Source organism: Gadus macrocephalus, chromosome 5, assembly GCF_031168955.1.
Source record: "Gadus macrocephalus chromosome 5, ASM3116895v1".
NCBI lineage: Eukaryota > Metazoa > Chordata > Actinopteri > Gadiformes > Gadidae > Gadus > Gadus macrocephalus.
The window spans coordinates 20,127,441-20,142,638 of record NC_082386.1 but is presented as its reverse complement, the minus strand read 5'-3'; the positions used below and the strand labels follow the sequence as shown (position 1 = coordinate 20,142,638).

The window sequence follows — 15,198 nt, the reverse complement described above, 5'->3', positions numbered from 1 at the left end:
TAATTCGAAGATATGCGGTATATTTGAAACATGAGTGTCAAAGCTGAACACAAAACAAAGAGCTTTTAACTAAATCATATTGCAATACAAACTGTTACATAGGATAACTTTGTTATGATTAGTCGAAATAATATTTTTAATGTTTGAATAAGGTTGATATAAGCTCCATATAACTAGCCAAAGAAACTACAGGCTAGAAGTTAAACCGCACATGTACGTTGTGTTGATTGGAAGGATCGTGCTGCAGTATCGGCGACTCATTGATTAATCCTCAACCTGCCGCTCCCGATACCGCTGTCGCGGTGTCGCGCTGATCGCCGCCTGCTGCGTCCGCCCCGCGTCTCTCCTCCCCCTCCTCGCCTGCTCACTCCTTCAGGACCGGCTGCTGCCCACGTTCCTCCGGTACAACACCGCTCCCCGGTGCATTTTTAGTCCGCTGTAGCACTGTACCAGACCACACAACCACCCGGACAACATGGTAAGAACCTCCGACCCGGGTCCAGGACGTGGGGGTTTGAATTTGGTTCCGACCGAACAACTTTGAGGACTTTGCGGCTGGACCGTTATGTGGGGAGCTGGGCTACTCGGGTTAGCACGGCGGCCGTCCGCCTTGTGCCCCCGGTGGGTTCAGTACTCGGGACGGATTGTTTTTAGGGAGTTCCTCGGTGTATCGACTAGTTTTACTGCAGGACTGGACCGGACCGTGATTTACTGGAGCAGGAGGTCCAGCATAAGGCCGTCCAGAAAGGCGGCCATCTTATCTAATTATAGTTCCTGTGGCTCTAATGAATGTTTCCTTACATAGTTCACCTCACTAAAGCGTTACTCATTCAACGGTCCTCCAGTGTTCTCAAACTTGCTCCATGTCTGAGACCAGGAGGTTCGCTCTCACTTTGGAGAAGTGGCCTAGAATAGCAGGCTGTCAAGTCAAAGACTGTTCGAGGGGTTAAGGTCTAAAGATATGTGGAGTGTCTGGGGGCTTTACTTACTAGAGTCAGTATATACTGAGTGTGTGTGTGTGTATATATATATATTTTTTTTTTTCACTCTAGTCTGTATTAATATTCTCTGTCTAAATATAGGATCATTCCTCGTCATTTGATAATCTGAGGATACTTTATATCCAAATATAATAATGAATAATTTTTGATAGCTATTCATTTGCAATACTTATTTTCCCCATGGATTACAATAATGGATTGGATTGGATATAATCAATGGATTATATATATTCTTAACCAATAACAGCCTCATTTCATTTTGATATCTGCCACTAATGATCAGATACGGACGGTAGCCTTTTATCTCTTCCATCAGTAAACTTAAGTCAAGCCTCGTTTATTGGCCTTTCAGTAGTAAACCTCCTATGAATGAAGTCCTGTGCCTGTCCCATGTTGTGACGCTGCTCTCTCCCCCCCCCGTCCCCCCCCCCGTCCCACCTCTGTCCCACCTCTGTCCCCCCTCTGTCCCACCTCTGTCCCCCCTCTGTCCCACCTCTGTCCCCCTCAGGCATCGGGCGTCACCGTCAACGATGAGGTCATCAAGGTGTTCAACGACATGAAGGTGCGCAAGTCTTCGTCGCCGGAGGATGTGAAGAAGAGGAAGAAGGCGGTGCTGTTCTGCCTGAGTGACGACAAGAAGCAGATCGTGGTGGAGCCGGGCAAGCAGATCCTGGTGGGCGACATCGGGGACACGGTGGACGACCCGTACGCCTGCTTCGTCAAGCTGCTGCCGCTCGGCGACTGTCGCTACGGCCTCTACGACGCCACCTACGAGACCCGCGAGTCCAAGAAGGAGGACCTGGTCTTCATCTTCTGGTCTGTCTGCTACCACACTGTCTGTCTGCCTCCAAGCTGTCTGTTTGACCACCAAGCTGTCTGAGTTTGTCTGACTCCAAACTGTCTGTCTGCTCTCTCTGTCTCTCGGCCAACCATACTGTCTGTCTGACCCCAAACTGTTTGTCTGCCCACCAAACTGTCTGTTTGACCACCAAACTGTCTGTCTGCCCGACAAACTGTCTGTCTGGATGCTGGTATATAGGCTAACTGTCTGCTCATCTCTGTCTGTATATCTGCTGAACCGTCTGTCTCTGTCTGGCTGGCTGTCTGTCTGCCCAACTGTCTTTGTCTTGTTCTCTGTTTTCCCCAATGTCTGTCTGATTGGTCTGTCTCTCTGTCTATCTGTCCACCAACAGTCTTTGTAACTATCTACATATTTGCTACGTCATTGCTAAAGTCGTTGTTTTATTTGAAATGTCTTCGGTTTCTCCGGCGTTTTATTATTTTGCGGTATAAATATTGAATATTAACTGTGTTGTTCCTCCAGGGCACCAGAGGGCGCTCCGCTGAGGAGCAAGATGATCTACGCCACGTCTAAAGACGCCATAAAGAAGAAGTTTACAGGTGAGGAGGGTAGCACAGTCTTCTGATCGGGTTGGTAAATGGGTCAGGGCTAGAGACCTGATTGGTTCATTTCATAAAACCGATTGAGAACACCTAGTGGCTAGCGTTCCCCCTGGGGCTCAAACTGTGGCACACGGCTGTCAGTCCACTGCAGCTGTCAGCAGGCCCAGCCTGACCGAGCGTCTGCTGATCAGATGTTCTCCTACTGGCATTTCTAGCGTCGCTCTAGACTTCAGGAGAACCAGAACCACAGAGTCAGGACACTAAACTGCCTCTCTTTCTGTCCGTCGGTCTGTCTGTCTGTCTGTCTGTCTGTCTGTCTGTCTGTCTGCCTGCCTGCCTGCCTGCCTGCCTGTCTGCCTGTCTGTCTGTCTCTCTGTCTGTCTCTCTGCCTGTCTATCTGCCTGCTATCGTCGGTCTGTCTACTTGCCTGTCGGCCTGTCGGTCTGTCTGTCTGCCTGTCTGCCTGTCTGCCTGTCTGCCTGTCTGTCTGTCTGTCTGTCTGTCTGTCTGTCTGTCTGTCTGTCTGTCTGTCTGTCTGTCTGTCTGTCTGTCTGTCTGTCTGTCTGTCTGTCTGTCTGTCTGCCTGCCTGCCTGCCTGCCTGCCTGCCTGCCTGCCTGCCTGTCTGCCTGTCTGTCTGTCTGTCTGTCTGTCTGTCTGCAGGTATCAAACACGAGTGGCAGGTGAACGGTCTGGACGAGGTGCAGGACCGTGCCACGCTGGCGGAGAAGCTGGGAGGCAGCGTGGTCGTCACCCTGGAGGGGAAAGCACTGTAGGGCCCCGCCCTCCGCCACCGCCTCTACTCCTCCTGACTACACCTCCTCTGCTCCTCCATCACCTACTCCTCCTGACGACACCTCCTCTAAACCCCCTCCTCTTCCTCATCTCCCCCCCTTTATGTCCCCTCCTCACCTCCTTGTTGTTCGAGTTGAAGGACCGTCATCTTGACTCTGTTTTGATTGGTTGGTTTTGCAAGATGACAGATGAAGCGTCCTGCTCCCCGTGCACCTCCTCGTCCAGGAGCATCTCCTCGTCTAGGTGCACCTCCTCGTCTAGGAGCACCTCCTCGTCTAGGTGCACCTCCTCGTCTAGGTACACCTCCTCGTCTAGGAGCACCTCCTCGTCTAGGGGCACCTCCTCGTCCAGGAGCACCTCCTCGTCTAGGGGCACCTCCTCGTCTAGGGGCACCTCCTCGTCCAGGAGCACCTCCTCGTCTAGGAGCACCTCCTCGTCTAGGTGCACCTCCTCGTCTAGGAGCACCTCCTCGTCTAGGTGCACCTCCTCGTCTGGAGCACCTCCTCGTCTAGGAGCACCTCCTCACGCCCCAGCTCTGCCAAAGTCAATATAAAGGAATGATAACTCCAAAGCTCTGAGACAGGTGTCTTGTCTGCAGCCTGTCTGTCTGTCTGTCTGTCTGTCTGTCTGTCTGTCTGTCTGTCTGTCTGTCTGTCTGTCTGTCTGTCTGTCTGTCTGTCTGTCTGTCTCTCTGTCCGTCTCTCTGTCTGTCCATCTCTCTGTCTGTCTGTCTGTCTGTCTGTGTGCCTTCCTGTCCGCCCGCTCTTACATCTGTCAGGATTTTGCACTGAGGATTTCATAGGATTGTATTTATTTGGACAGGAAGTGGAGGCACCACAAGCCTTGTTAAGCTATGCATTCATATCCTCCTTGCTGAGCACTGTTAGTGTCCCACGCGACCAGAGAGAAGGAGGGAAGGGTTCCCTCCCCCTGACCTCAGAGCAGCGTTCTGCCGGGTCGCTGCCTTATTTTGATCTTGAATGTAAACGCTACTCAATCTGAACCCGCCTAGATCAGCTCGCCTTTTTTTTTAAGAACACTGTTGATGTCGACTTGATGATGGCATTACATCACGCACACATGCTGGAACCTGGATGAAATGTATTGATCTCACGGAAACGTTGCAATAAAACCAGTGACCCGATACGAGAAACTGCCTCCCGGCGCTTCTGTTCTGTGAAGAATGAAATGACTTGATCTAAACGATAATGAGGGGATCGTTTTTTTCATATTGATAAAAATTATGCGTCCGATTCTATGAATTATGTGTTCTATAATTCTATTAATAGCATTTTATTAATGATAATAAGATACATTGTTAGTGATAATAACTGAACTTTCATTATTAAGAATATATATAGTAGTTATATAGTACTAGTATTAAATAATTATTTATAATAACTAATGATATATGGTAGTGATAATTAGTTACTAAATGTTTTCTACGATAATGGGTTTCTACGATGTTCCTAATGATAATGATAGTCAGTCCTCTTAGCTCTCCTCTCACTTCAAAATGAAAGCACGGTTCAATTGTATACTATTTAGGCACTTACAGGGACGCGGGAAGTCAGTCCGAGGGGGGGGTGCTGAGAGAGAATCTATATAATGACGTCATAATAAATGCTGCGCAACATCCATTGTTTACAGAGACGAGATGACGGGTAACGTCACATTCAGGGATCCGCTCTGATAAACACTCTACTGGTGTGTAAAAAGAGTTCTGCCAACTAGCCACTGTTATTCACAAACGTTAGCAAGTAAACAATCTGGAAATTAGAGTCAACTCGGCTGATACTGTGCTGAATTTCAAACACTAACAACATGCCGACAAGCTGTTGCGGTCCGGGATTACACACAGCGTTATAACAAGGATTCAGGAGGATATTTCTAAAGGTTTACAAAGGAAAGTGACAATAATAGAAAGCCTTCATTTTCATCCAGAGTTACGAGTTGTCTGATATGAGGAAAATGACGGTTTCTCCGTCAAGTGAACCGCCCGTCTTTGCTCTTTTTTTGCCAACCAGTTTACGTGCGGGATTCCAGAATCAAAACGATAACATTCAACGTGTCTAGGCAGCAACATTTTACACCAGTTTTAGAATGTTCACTAAAACAGATGTTGAACACCAACATGCTTATGTAAAATCAGCATAGTACCGATAATATGATAAATATAATAAAAAGGGTGGATGTCAATAATTTTATGAAAAATCATGTTGTATGATAAAATTATGCAAAAAAAGTATTGATTTGTTCAGAAAACTTTCCCACTTGCAGTTACAGCCAGGGGCCGCTGCAGCACCCTAAGCCCCCCAACTTCCCGCGTCCCTGGGTAACACTGTTGTTTTTTATTGGTCGTCATGAAAAAAAACATAAGGGGTAGCACTGTTGTTTTTTATTGGTCGTCATGAAAAAAAAACATAAAGGGGGTAACACTGTTGTTTTTCATTGGTCAACATGGAAAAAACATGAGGGGTAACTCTGTCGTTTTTTATCGGCCATCATGAAATAAACATAAGGGGTAACACTGTTGATATTTATCAAATAAAACATTGGGGGTAACATTGTTGTTTTTCTTTGGTCGTCATGAAAAAAAACATAAGGGGTAACACTGTTGTTTATTATTGGTCGTCGTGAAAAAGGGATAAGGGAAATAATAGAAATACACACATACATTTTACTGTCATGTATATCCTCTTTATTGATGATTGATTATTGTGTATTGTCATCGCCTCAGTGGTGCAGTGGAGTGCACTCTGCCTAACCCACTGGAGACCGTGGCTCAATTTCTGTGGAAAACACCATATCTTTGGGTAGACATTTTTAATTTACAATTCTCAGTGGGAAGTGGAGGGACCTGTGAGCTAATCGCCTGGAGACCGGGGTTCAAGTCCGTTATATATCTTATCTCTATTTCATGCGAATTATAAAGTCAAGCATAACCATTGTGATGTCTTTATTCGGTGTCTTGATGGTGCATTGATAAGTTCGGAGGTTAACTCTCTAAACAGCTCAGGTTTGTATCCCCGCAAAAACGTCAACAGGGGTACCACTGTTGTTTTTTATTGGTCAACATGGAAAAAACATGAGGGGTAACACTGTCGATATTTATCAAATAAAACATTGGGGGTAACATTGTTGTTTTTCTTTGGTCGTCATGAAAAAAAACATAAGGGGTAACACTGTCGTATTTTATTGGTCATCATGAAAAAAAAACATAAGGGGTAACACTGTTGTTTTTTATTGGTCGTCATGAAAAAAAACATAAAGGGGGTAACACTGTTGTTTTTTTTGGTCGTCATGAAAAAAAACATAAGGGGTAACACTGTCGTTTTTTATTGGTCGTCATGAAAAAAAACATAAGGGGTACCACTGTCGTTTTTATTGGTCGGCATGAAAATAAAAAGAAGGGATAACACTGTTGTTTTTTATTGGTCGTCATGAAAAAAAACATAAGGGGTACCACTGTCGTTTTTATTGGTCGTCATGAAAAAAAACATAAGGGGTAACACTGTTGTTTTTTATTGGTCGTCATGAAAAAAAACATAAGGGGTACCACTGTCGTTTTTTATTGGTCGTCATGAAAAAAAACATAAGGGGTACCACTGTCGTTTTTTATTGGTCATCATGAAAAAAAACATAAGGGGTACCACTGTCGTTTTTTATTGGTCGTCATGAAAAAAAACATATGGGGTAAGACTGCTGTTTTTTATTGGTCGTCAATCAAGAAAACATAAGGGGTAACACTGTTGTTTTTTTTGGTCGTCATGAAAAAAAACATGAGGGGTAACACTGTTGTTTTTTATTGGTCGTCATGAAAAAAAACATGAGGGGTAACACTGTTGTTTTTATTGGTCGTCATGAAAAAAAACATAAGGGGTACCACTGTTATTTTTTATTGGTCGGCATGAAAAAAACATGAGGGGTAACACTGTTGTTTTTTATTGGTCGTCATGAAAATAAAAAGAAGGGATAACACAGTTGTTTTTTATTGGTCGTCATGAAAAAAAACATATGGGGTAAGACTGCTGTTTGTTATTGGTCGTCATGAAAGAAAACATAAAGGGGGTAACACTGTTGTTTTTATTGGTCGTCATGAAAAAAAACATATGGGGTAAGACTGCTGTTTGTTATTGGTCGTCAATCAAGAAAACATAAGGGGTAACACTGTTGTTTTTTATTGGTCGGCATGAAAAAAAACATAAAGGGGGTAACACTGTTGTTTTTTTTGGTCGTCATGAAAAAATACATGAGGGGTAACACTGTTGTTTTTTATTGGTCGTCATGAAAAAAAACATAAGGGGTACCACTGTTGTTTTTTATTGGTCGGCATGAAAAAAAAAAGAAGGGATAACACTGTTGTTTTTTATTGGTCGTCATGAAAAAAAACATAAGGGGTACCACTGTTGTTTTTTATTGGTCGGCATGAAAAAAAACATAAAGGGGGTAACACTGTTGTTTTTTTTGGTCGTCATGAAAAAAAACATAAGGGGTAACACTGTTGTTTTTTATTGGTCGTCGTGAAAAAAAACTTAAGGGAAATAATAGAAATACACACATACATTTTAATGTCATGTATATCCTCTTTATTAATGATTGATTATTGTGTATAGTCATCGCCTCTGTGGTGCAGTGGAGTGCACTCTGCCCAACCCCCTGGAGACCGGGGTTCAAATCTGGTTGATGACCTCTGTTGGAAGACTATTATCTCTATTTCATGCGAATTATAAAGTCAAGTATAATCATTATGTTGACTTTATTCTGTGTTTTGATGGTGCATTGATAAGTTCGGAGGTTAACACTCTAAACAGCTCAGGTTAGGATCCCTGCATAAACGTCGACAGGGGTACCACTGTCGTTTTTTATTGGTCGTCATGAAAAAAAACATAAGGGGTACCACTGTCGTTTTTTATTGGTCGTCATGAAAAAAAACATAAGGGGTACCACTGTCGTTTTTTATTGGTCGTCATGAAAAAAAACATAAGGGGTACCACTGTCGTTTTCATTGGTCGTCATGAAAAAAAACATAAGGGGTACCACTGTCGTTTTTTATTGGTCGTCATGAAAAAAAACATAAGGGGTACCACTGTCGTTTTTATTGGTCGTCATGAAAAAAAACATAAAGGGGGTAAGACTGTTGTTTTTTATTGGTCGGCATGAAAAAAAACATAAGGGATAACACTGTTGTTTTTTATTGGTCGTCATGAAAAAAAACATAAGGGATAACTGTGTTGTTTTTTATTGGTCGGCATGAAAAAAAACATAAGGGATAACACTGTTGTTTTTTATTGGTCGTCATGAAAAAAAAACATAAGGGGTAAGACTGCTGTTTTTTATTGGTCGTCATGAAAGAAAACATAAGGGGTAACACTGTTGTTTTTTATTGGTCGGCATGAAAATAAAAAGAAGGGATAACACAGTTGTTTTTTATTGGTCGTCATGAAAAAAAACATAAGGGGTACCACTGTCGTTTTTATTGGTCGTCATGAAAAAAAACATAAAGGGGGTAACACTGTTGTTTTTTTTGGTCGTCATGAAAAAAAACATAAGGGGTAACACTGTTGTTTATTATTGGTCGTCGTGAAAAAAAACTTAAGGGAAATAATAGAAATACACACATACATTTTAATGTCATGTATATCCTCTTTATTAATGATTGATTATTGTGTATTGTCATCGCCTCTGTGGTGCAGTGGAGTGCACTCTGCCCAACCCCCTGGAGACCGGGGTTCAAATCTGGTTGATGACGTCTGTTGGAAGACTATTATCTCTATTTCATGCGAATTATAAAGTCAAGTATAACCATTATGTTGACTTTATTCTGTGTTTTGATGGTGCATTGATAAGTTCGGAGGTTAACACTCTAAACAGCTCAGGTTAGGATCCCTGCATAAACGTCGACAGGGGTACCACTGTCGTTTTTTATTGGTCGTCATGAAAAAAAACATAAGGGGTACCACTGTCGTTTTTTATTGGTCGTCATGAAAAAAAACATAAGGGGTACCACTGTCGTTTTCATTGGTCGTCATGAAAAAAAACATAAGGGGTACCACTGTCGTTTTTTATTGGTCGTCATGAAAAAAAACATAAGGGGTACCACTGTCGTTTTTTATTGGTCGTCATGAAAAAAAACATAAGGGGTAAGACTGCTGTTTTTTATTTGTCGTCATGAAAGAAAACATAAGGGGTAATACTGTTGTTTTTTATTGGTCGGCATGAAAAAAAACATAAGGGGTAACACTGTTGTTTTTTATTGGTCGTCATGAAAAACAACATAAGGGGTAACACTGTTGTTTTTTATTGGTCGTCATGAAAAAAAACAAAGGGTAACACTGTTGTCTTTGTCAAATATTTTATAAGGGGTAACACTGTCGTTTTTTATTGGTCGTCATGAAAAAAAACATAAGGGAAATAATAGAAATACACACATACATTTTAATGTCATGTATATCCTCTTTCTTGACGATTGATTATTGTGTATTGTCATCGCCTCAGTGGTGCAGTGGAGTTTACACTGTCTAACCCCCTGGTGACCGGGGTTCAAATCCGGTTGATGTCATCTATAAATACCATAAGGGGTAACACTGTTCCATTGTTTATTGGTCGTAATGAAAAAAAACATAAGGGGTAACACTGTTATTTTTTATTGGTCGTCATGAATAAAAACATAAGGGGTAACACTGTTCCTTTTTTTATTGGTCGTCATGAAAAAAAACATAAGGGGTGACACTGTTGTTTTTTATTGGTCGTCATGAATAAAAACATAAGGGGTAACACTGTTGTTTTTTATTGGTCGTCATGAAAAAAACCACAAGGGGTAACACTGTTGTCTTTGTCAAATAAAATATAAGGGGTAACACTTATATTGATGACTATATGCTCTGTAAGGTGACCTTGGGTGTCTTGAAAGGCGCCTCTAAATTAAATGTATTATTATTATTATTATTAACACTGTTGTTTTTCATCAGTCATCATGGGAAAAAAAACATAAGGGGTAACACTGTCGTTTTTATCAAATGAAACGTAAAAAAAAATGTCGTTTTTAATCTGTCGTCATGAAAAACCCATAAGGGGTCTAAATGTATCGAATAAAACTAGGGGGTAACACCAGGGACGCGGGAAGTCAGTCCAAGGGGAGGTGGTGCTGAGAGAGAGTCTATATAATGACGTCATAATAAATGCTGCGCAACATCCATTGTTTACAGATTCAGGGCTCCGCTCTGATAAACACTCTACTGGTGTGTAAAAAGAGTTCTGCCAACTAGCCACTGTTATTCACAATCGTCAGCAAGTAAACAATGTGGAAATTAGAGTCAACTCGGCTGATACTGTGCTGAATTTCACACACTTACAACATGCCGACAAGCTGTTGCGGTCCGGGATTATACACAGCGTTATAACAAGGATTCAGGAGGTTATTTCTAAAGGTTTAAAAGGAAAGTGACAATAAAAGAAAGCCTTCATTTTCATCCAGAGTTACGAGTTGTCTGATATGAGGAAAGTGACGGTTTCTCCGTCAAGTGAACCGTCCGTCTTTGCTCTTTTTTTGCCAACCAGTTTACGTGCGGGATTCCAGAATCATAACGATATCATTCAACGTGTCTATTAATATGGCAGCAACATTTTACACCAGTTTTAGAATGTTCACTACAAGAGATGTTGAACACCAACATGCTTATGTAAAATCTGCATAGTACGATATTCAGCTATCGACAGTTCTGCGTTGTGCGTCATAGCCTACGTCAGCCTACTCAGACAATGTTCTCAATAAAATGAAATGATAACATGATAAATATCATAAAAAGGGTGGATGTCAATAATTTAATGAAAAATCATGTTGTATGATAAAATTATAAAAAAAGTATTGATTTGTTCAGAAAACCTTCTCACTTGCAGTTACAGCCAGAGGCCGCCAGGGGGGGGGGGGGTGCTGCAGCACCCTAAGCACCCCCACTTCCCGCGGCACTTAGAAAGATTCTGGAATCAAACACACGCAAAATTATAAAAATAATATGAAAACTAATGCACCGAACTTCGGAAGAGTAAATAAAAAAAAAATCGACTTTAATCAGTATTGAACCGAAAGGCTTTTATTTTGAAGTCTCATCTGGCAGTTTCATTCCACATTTTCGAAGTGCCTCAAAATTTTACAAATGTTTCACAAGCTTTTTATAGACCATGGCCTCACTGATGATGACGATGATGATGGTCTGTGTGGAGGATGACAAGACAACAGCATGTGGTAACCATAAATAGCAGAACGAAAGGACTCAAATTACACACACACGCTTCTCTCTCTCTCTCTCACACACACACCTACACACACTCCTCTCTATCTCTCTCACACACACAGACACTCCTCTCTCTCTCTCTCCCCCCCACACACACACACACACACACCTCTCTCTCTCTCTCTCTCTCTCTCTCTCTCTCTCTCTCTCTCTCTCTCTCTCTCTCTCTCTCTCTCTCTCTCTCTCTCTCTCTCTCTCTCTCTCTCTCACACACACACGAATACATCTGATAAAGATTCTGAATGATTCAGTTGGCCATTTAAGAATGACTTAAATGGCCAAATGTATATGAGACACCTCTATAAATTAGTCTGTATCTATTTCCTACACATTTACAACTACTAGTCTAGTGTTTACATCGCAATCCAGAAACGTTCCTTTTCAGCGCATGCGTGATAGATTTGCTGAATGGTTCTAGAGCGCCATCTACCGGCCGTCCTGCGGAACACAGACAGTCAGACATCAATAGGCTGCTTTCCCATTCATGTACATTTTGAACGTTTGTTGAGTTTGATTTACTTTCCGGGTTTTTTATTGTTTGGCATCCTCACTAAGGCAGGTCTGATGGTGCTGCTTCGTGTATTCCTCTTTGTTTAGGAATATTTCCTGTCGTCATTAAATAATAAATAACAAATAAAGACATGTTTTGATGGGAATGTCACCTGTGCTGCTTCGTGTATTTCAATTTGTTGTGGAATATGTCCTATTGTCATTAAATAATAAACAATCAATAAAGTCATGTTTTGATGGGGATGTCACCTGGGTATTGTGGCCCCGCCCACCCCGCGACGTCACGTCACATGACTTCCCGGGCTCAGTCCGTACTCCACCCGTAAGCAGCCATGATGGTGGGTTCTAATGTTCTCTACTTTATTAGCTTTTAGAACCGCTCGTCGGCCAGCGGACCCATGGTGGCCCCCCGCTGCGGACCAGTTGTTGTTGTTGATGTTGTGTCTGTTTCCATACAGCAGGAAGGGCTGGACGACGGCCCAGACTTCCTCTCCGAAGAAGACCGAGGAGTAAGTTCTCCTCCTCCTCCTCCTTCCTCCTCCTCCTCTCGTCTCTTATCGCTCTTACGTATCAATAACCTTCATCTGTTGAACACGGATGTCCTATGTAGCGGCCACGGAGAGGCGTGGTGCAGGTGCAGGTGGAGGTGGGTCAGGGTCGTAGATACGCCTGTAGTGGAGCTGGTTAGCCTGGCTAGCTCGCTAGTTAGCCTAGGTAAGCTAACGTTATTGTCAGCTGGGGGATGTGTTGACCAGCGTCAACACATCTGACAGACAGACAGACGGGAAGTCAACACACAGGCCGGGGAGGAAGAGATGGGATGAATGGGTCTGAGGTTTGGATGGGTCTGCGGTTTGGATGGGACGTGTCGTGGACTGCACTGTTTTGTCGAGATTGTTTGGAAGACATTGTTCATAAGAGAGTCATTGTTGATAAGACATTGTTGAGGAGACATGTTTAAAAGACATGATCAAGAGATGCGGTTAAGAAGTCATTTTTAAGGAGACTTGTTTAGAAGACGTGGTTTAAGAGACATGTTGAGGAGACGTGTTTATGAGACGTGTTTAGGAGACCTGATTAGGAGACATGTTAAAAAGACTTGGCTATGCATCAGTGGCGACAGTCTCATCCGTTGCATTGATTGCGTCAGTATGCGTCCCTATTTAATACTTGGTAAGCATCTGCTCCAGAACCTTCTCCTATAAGCAAAGGGTTTGTTGAAAACTTTGTTGCTGGCGCCTACGTCACGAGGCTCCCATCAACTCGTTTCTTTGGTCAAATCATTCATTAATTGTTTCATTATCATGTGATTGTGATTGGTTCTGCTGGACCAGCGATTGAGGCAGAAGATTCTGTTATTTTTCATTTAGGTTTGATGTTTCACTCATAGTTTAGATTCGATTTTTTATTTAATCAATTATAGCACTAATCATGTTAACATTTGGCTAAGTCATAAGCATTACATAATAATCTCCACAGTTGTAACGCCAAATTATATTGTGATAGTGTTCCCATGGTAAAGTACCTGCACATGGGATGGTTGATCACCTCTACATGTGATGGTTAATCATCTCTACATGTAATGACTAATCACCTCTACATGGGATTGAGATATTCCCTTTATCAGACCTGATAACAGCGTGTTACTGGTTGCGGGTTAACAGGATTCTGTGTTTAATGTCCCCGGTTCGCTCTCCCCAGCCCAGGGCTGTGAATGTGGACCTGCAGACGGACGCCACTCTGCAGGTGGATATCTCTGATGCCCTGAGTGAGCGAGATAAGGTCAAGTTCACAGTTCACACCAAGGTAAACATGCACTTTAGTCTTTGGAAAGGGTTTGTCGTGTACTGATATACTGCTTATTTAGCATTCTTTGAAAGATGTTGGTAATATCAGTATGATTCAGTAGTTTTGGGAAGGAGTGTTTATCCATTTTTTGAAAGGAATGTTTGGTCGTTTTGGTGATTATAGTGCCAAATACCTAACCTGTGTGCTAACAGGATACCAGCCTCCCGAGTGCTATCAGAACATTACTGGGCCCCAGAGTGCTAACAGAACATTACTAGCCTCCAGAGTGCTAACAGAACATTACTGGGCCCCAGAGTGCTAACAGAACATTACTGGGCCCCAGAGTGCTAACAGAACATTACTGGGCCCCAGAGTGCTAACAGAACATTACTGGGCCCCAGAGTGCTAACAGAACATTACTGGGCCCCAGAGTGCTAACAGAACATTACTGGGCCCCAGAGTGCTAACAGAACATTACTGGGCCCCAGAGTGCTAACAGAACATTGCTAGCCTCCCGAGTGCTAACAGAACATTACTGGGCCCCAGAGTGCTAACAGAACATTACTGGGCCCCAGAGTGCTAACAGAACATTGCTAGCCTCCAGAGTGCTAACAGAACATTACTGGGCCCCAGAGTGCTAACAGAACATTACTGGGCCCCAGAGTGCTAACAGAACATTGCTAGCCTCCAGAGTGCTAACAGAACATTACTAGCCTCCAGAGTGCTAACAGAACATTACTGGGCCCCAGAGTGCTAACAGAACATTACTGGGCCCCAGAGTGCTAACAGAACATTACTGGGCCCCAGAGTGCTAACAGAACATTACTGGGCCCCAGAGTGCTAACAGAACATTACTGGGCCCCAGAGTGCTAACAGAACATTACTGGGCCCCAGAGTGCTAACAGAACATTACTAGCCTCCAGAGTGCTAACAGAACATTACTGGGCCCCAGAGTGCTAACAGAACATTACTGGGCCCCAGAGTGCTAACAGAACATTACTGGGCCCCAGAGTGCTAACAGAACATTACTGGGCCCCAGAGTGCTAACAGAACATTACTGGGCCCCAGAGTGCTAACAGAACATTACTGGGCCCCAGAGTGCTAACAGAACATTACTGGGCCCCAGAGTGCTATCAGAACATTACTAGCCTCCAGAGTGCTAACAGAACATTACTGGGCCCCAGAGTGCTAACAGAAATTGTTTCCGCAGAGCACGCTCCCTAACTTCAAGCAGAACGAGTTCTCCGTGGTCCGACAACACGAGGAGTTCATCTGGCTCCATGACTCCTTTGTGGAGAACGAGGACTACGCCGGCTACATCGTAAGAGCTAATTATCCTAGCCTAGCGCTAGCCAAATGCTAAACTAGCACCGAGTGTACAGTACAGACCACAGACTGAATGTACAGC

General features: G+C 43.2%; 2 protein-coding genes across 3 annotated transcripts in view; both read left to right on the top strand.

Moving 5' to 3' along the window:
- Positions 1–317: 317 nt before the first annotated feature.
- cfl2 (cofilin 2 (muscle)) lies at positions 318–3,205 on the top strand. The gene is made up of 4 exons (XM_060051705.1): positions 318–478; positions 1,510–1,817; positions 2,326–2,402; positions 3,067–3,205. The coding sequence occupies exons 1-4, from the start codon at positions 476–478 to the stop codon at positions 3,177–3,179; spliced, it is 501 nt and encodes a 166-aa protein (XP_059907688.1). The 5' UTR covers positions 318–475; the 3' UTR covers positions 3,180–3,205.
- Positions 3,206–12,265: 9,060 nt separating this feature from the next.
- Positions 12,266–15,198, top strand: part of snx6 (sorting nexin 6) — a 9,561-nt gene continuing 6,628 nt past the window's right edge. The window contains exons 1-4 of one of the 2 annotated variants that reach the window (XM_060051572.1): positions 12,266–12,340; positions 12,461–12,511; positions 13,704–13,808; positions 15,001–15,111. In XM_060051572.1, coding sequence (XP_059907555.1) covers positions 12,335–12,340; positions 12,461–12,511; positions 13,704–13,808; positions 15,001–15,111 — 273 coding nt within the window. In that variant the 5' untranslated portion in view covers positions 12,266–12,334. The remainder of the gene's footprint in view (positions 12,341–12,460; positions 12,512–13,703; positions 13,809–15,000; positions 15,112–15,198) is intronic. The other variant, XM_060051573.1, reaches the window with a different exon arrangement.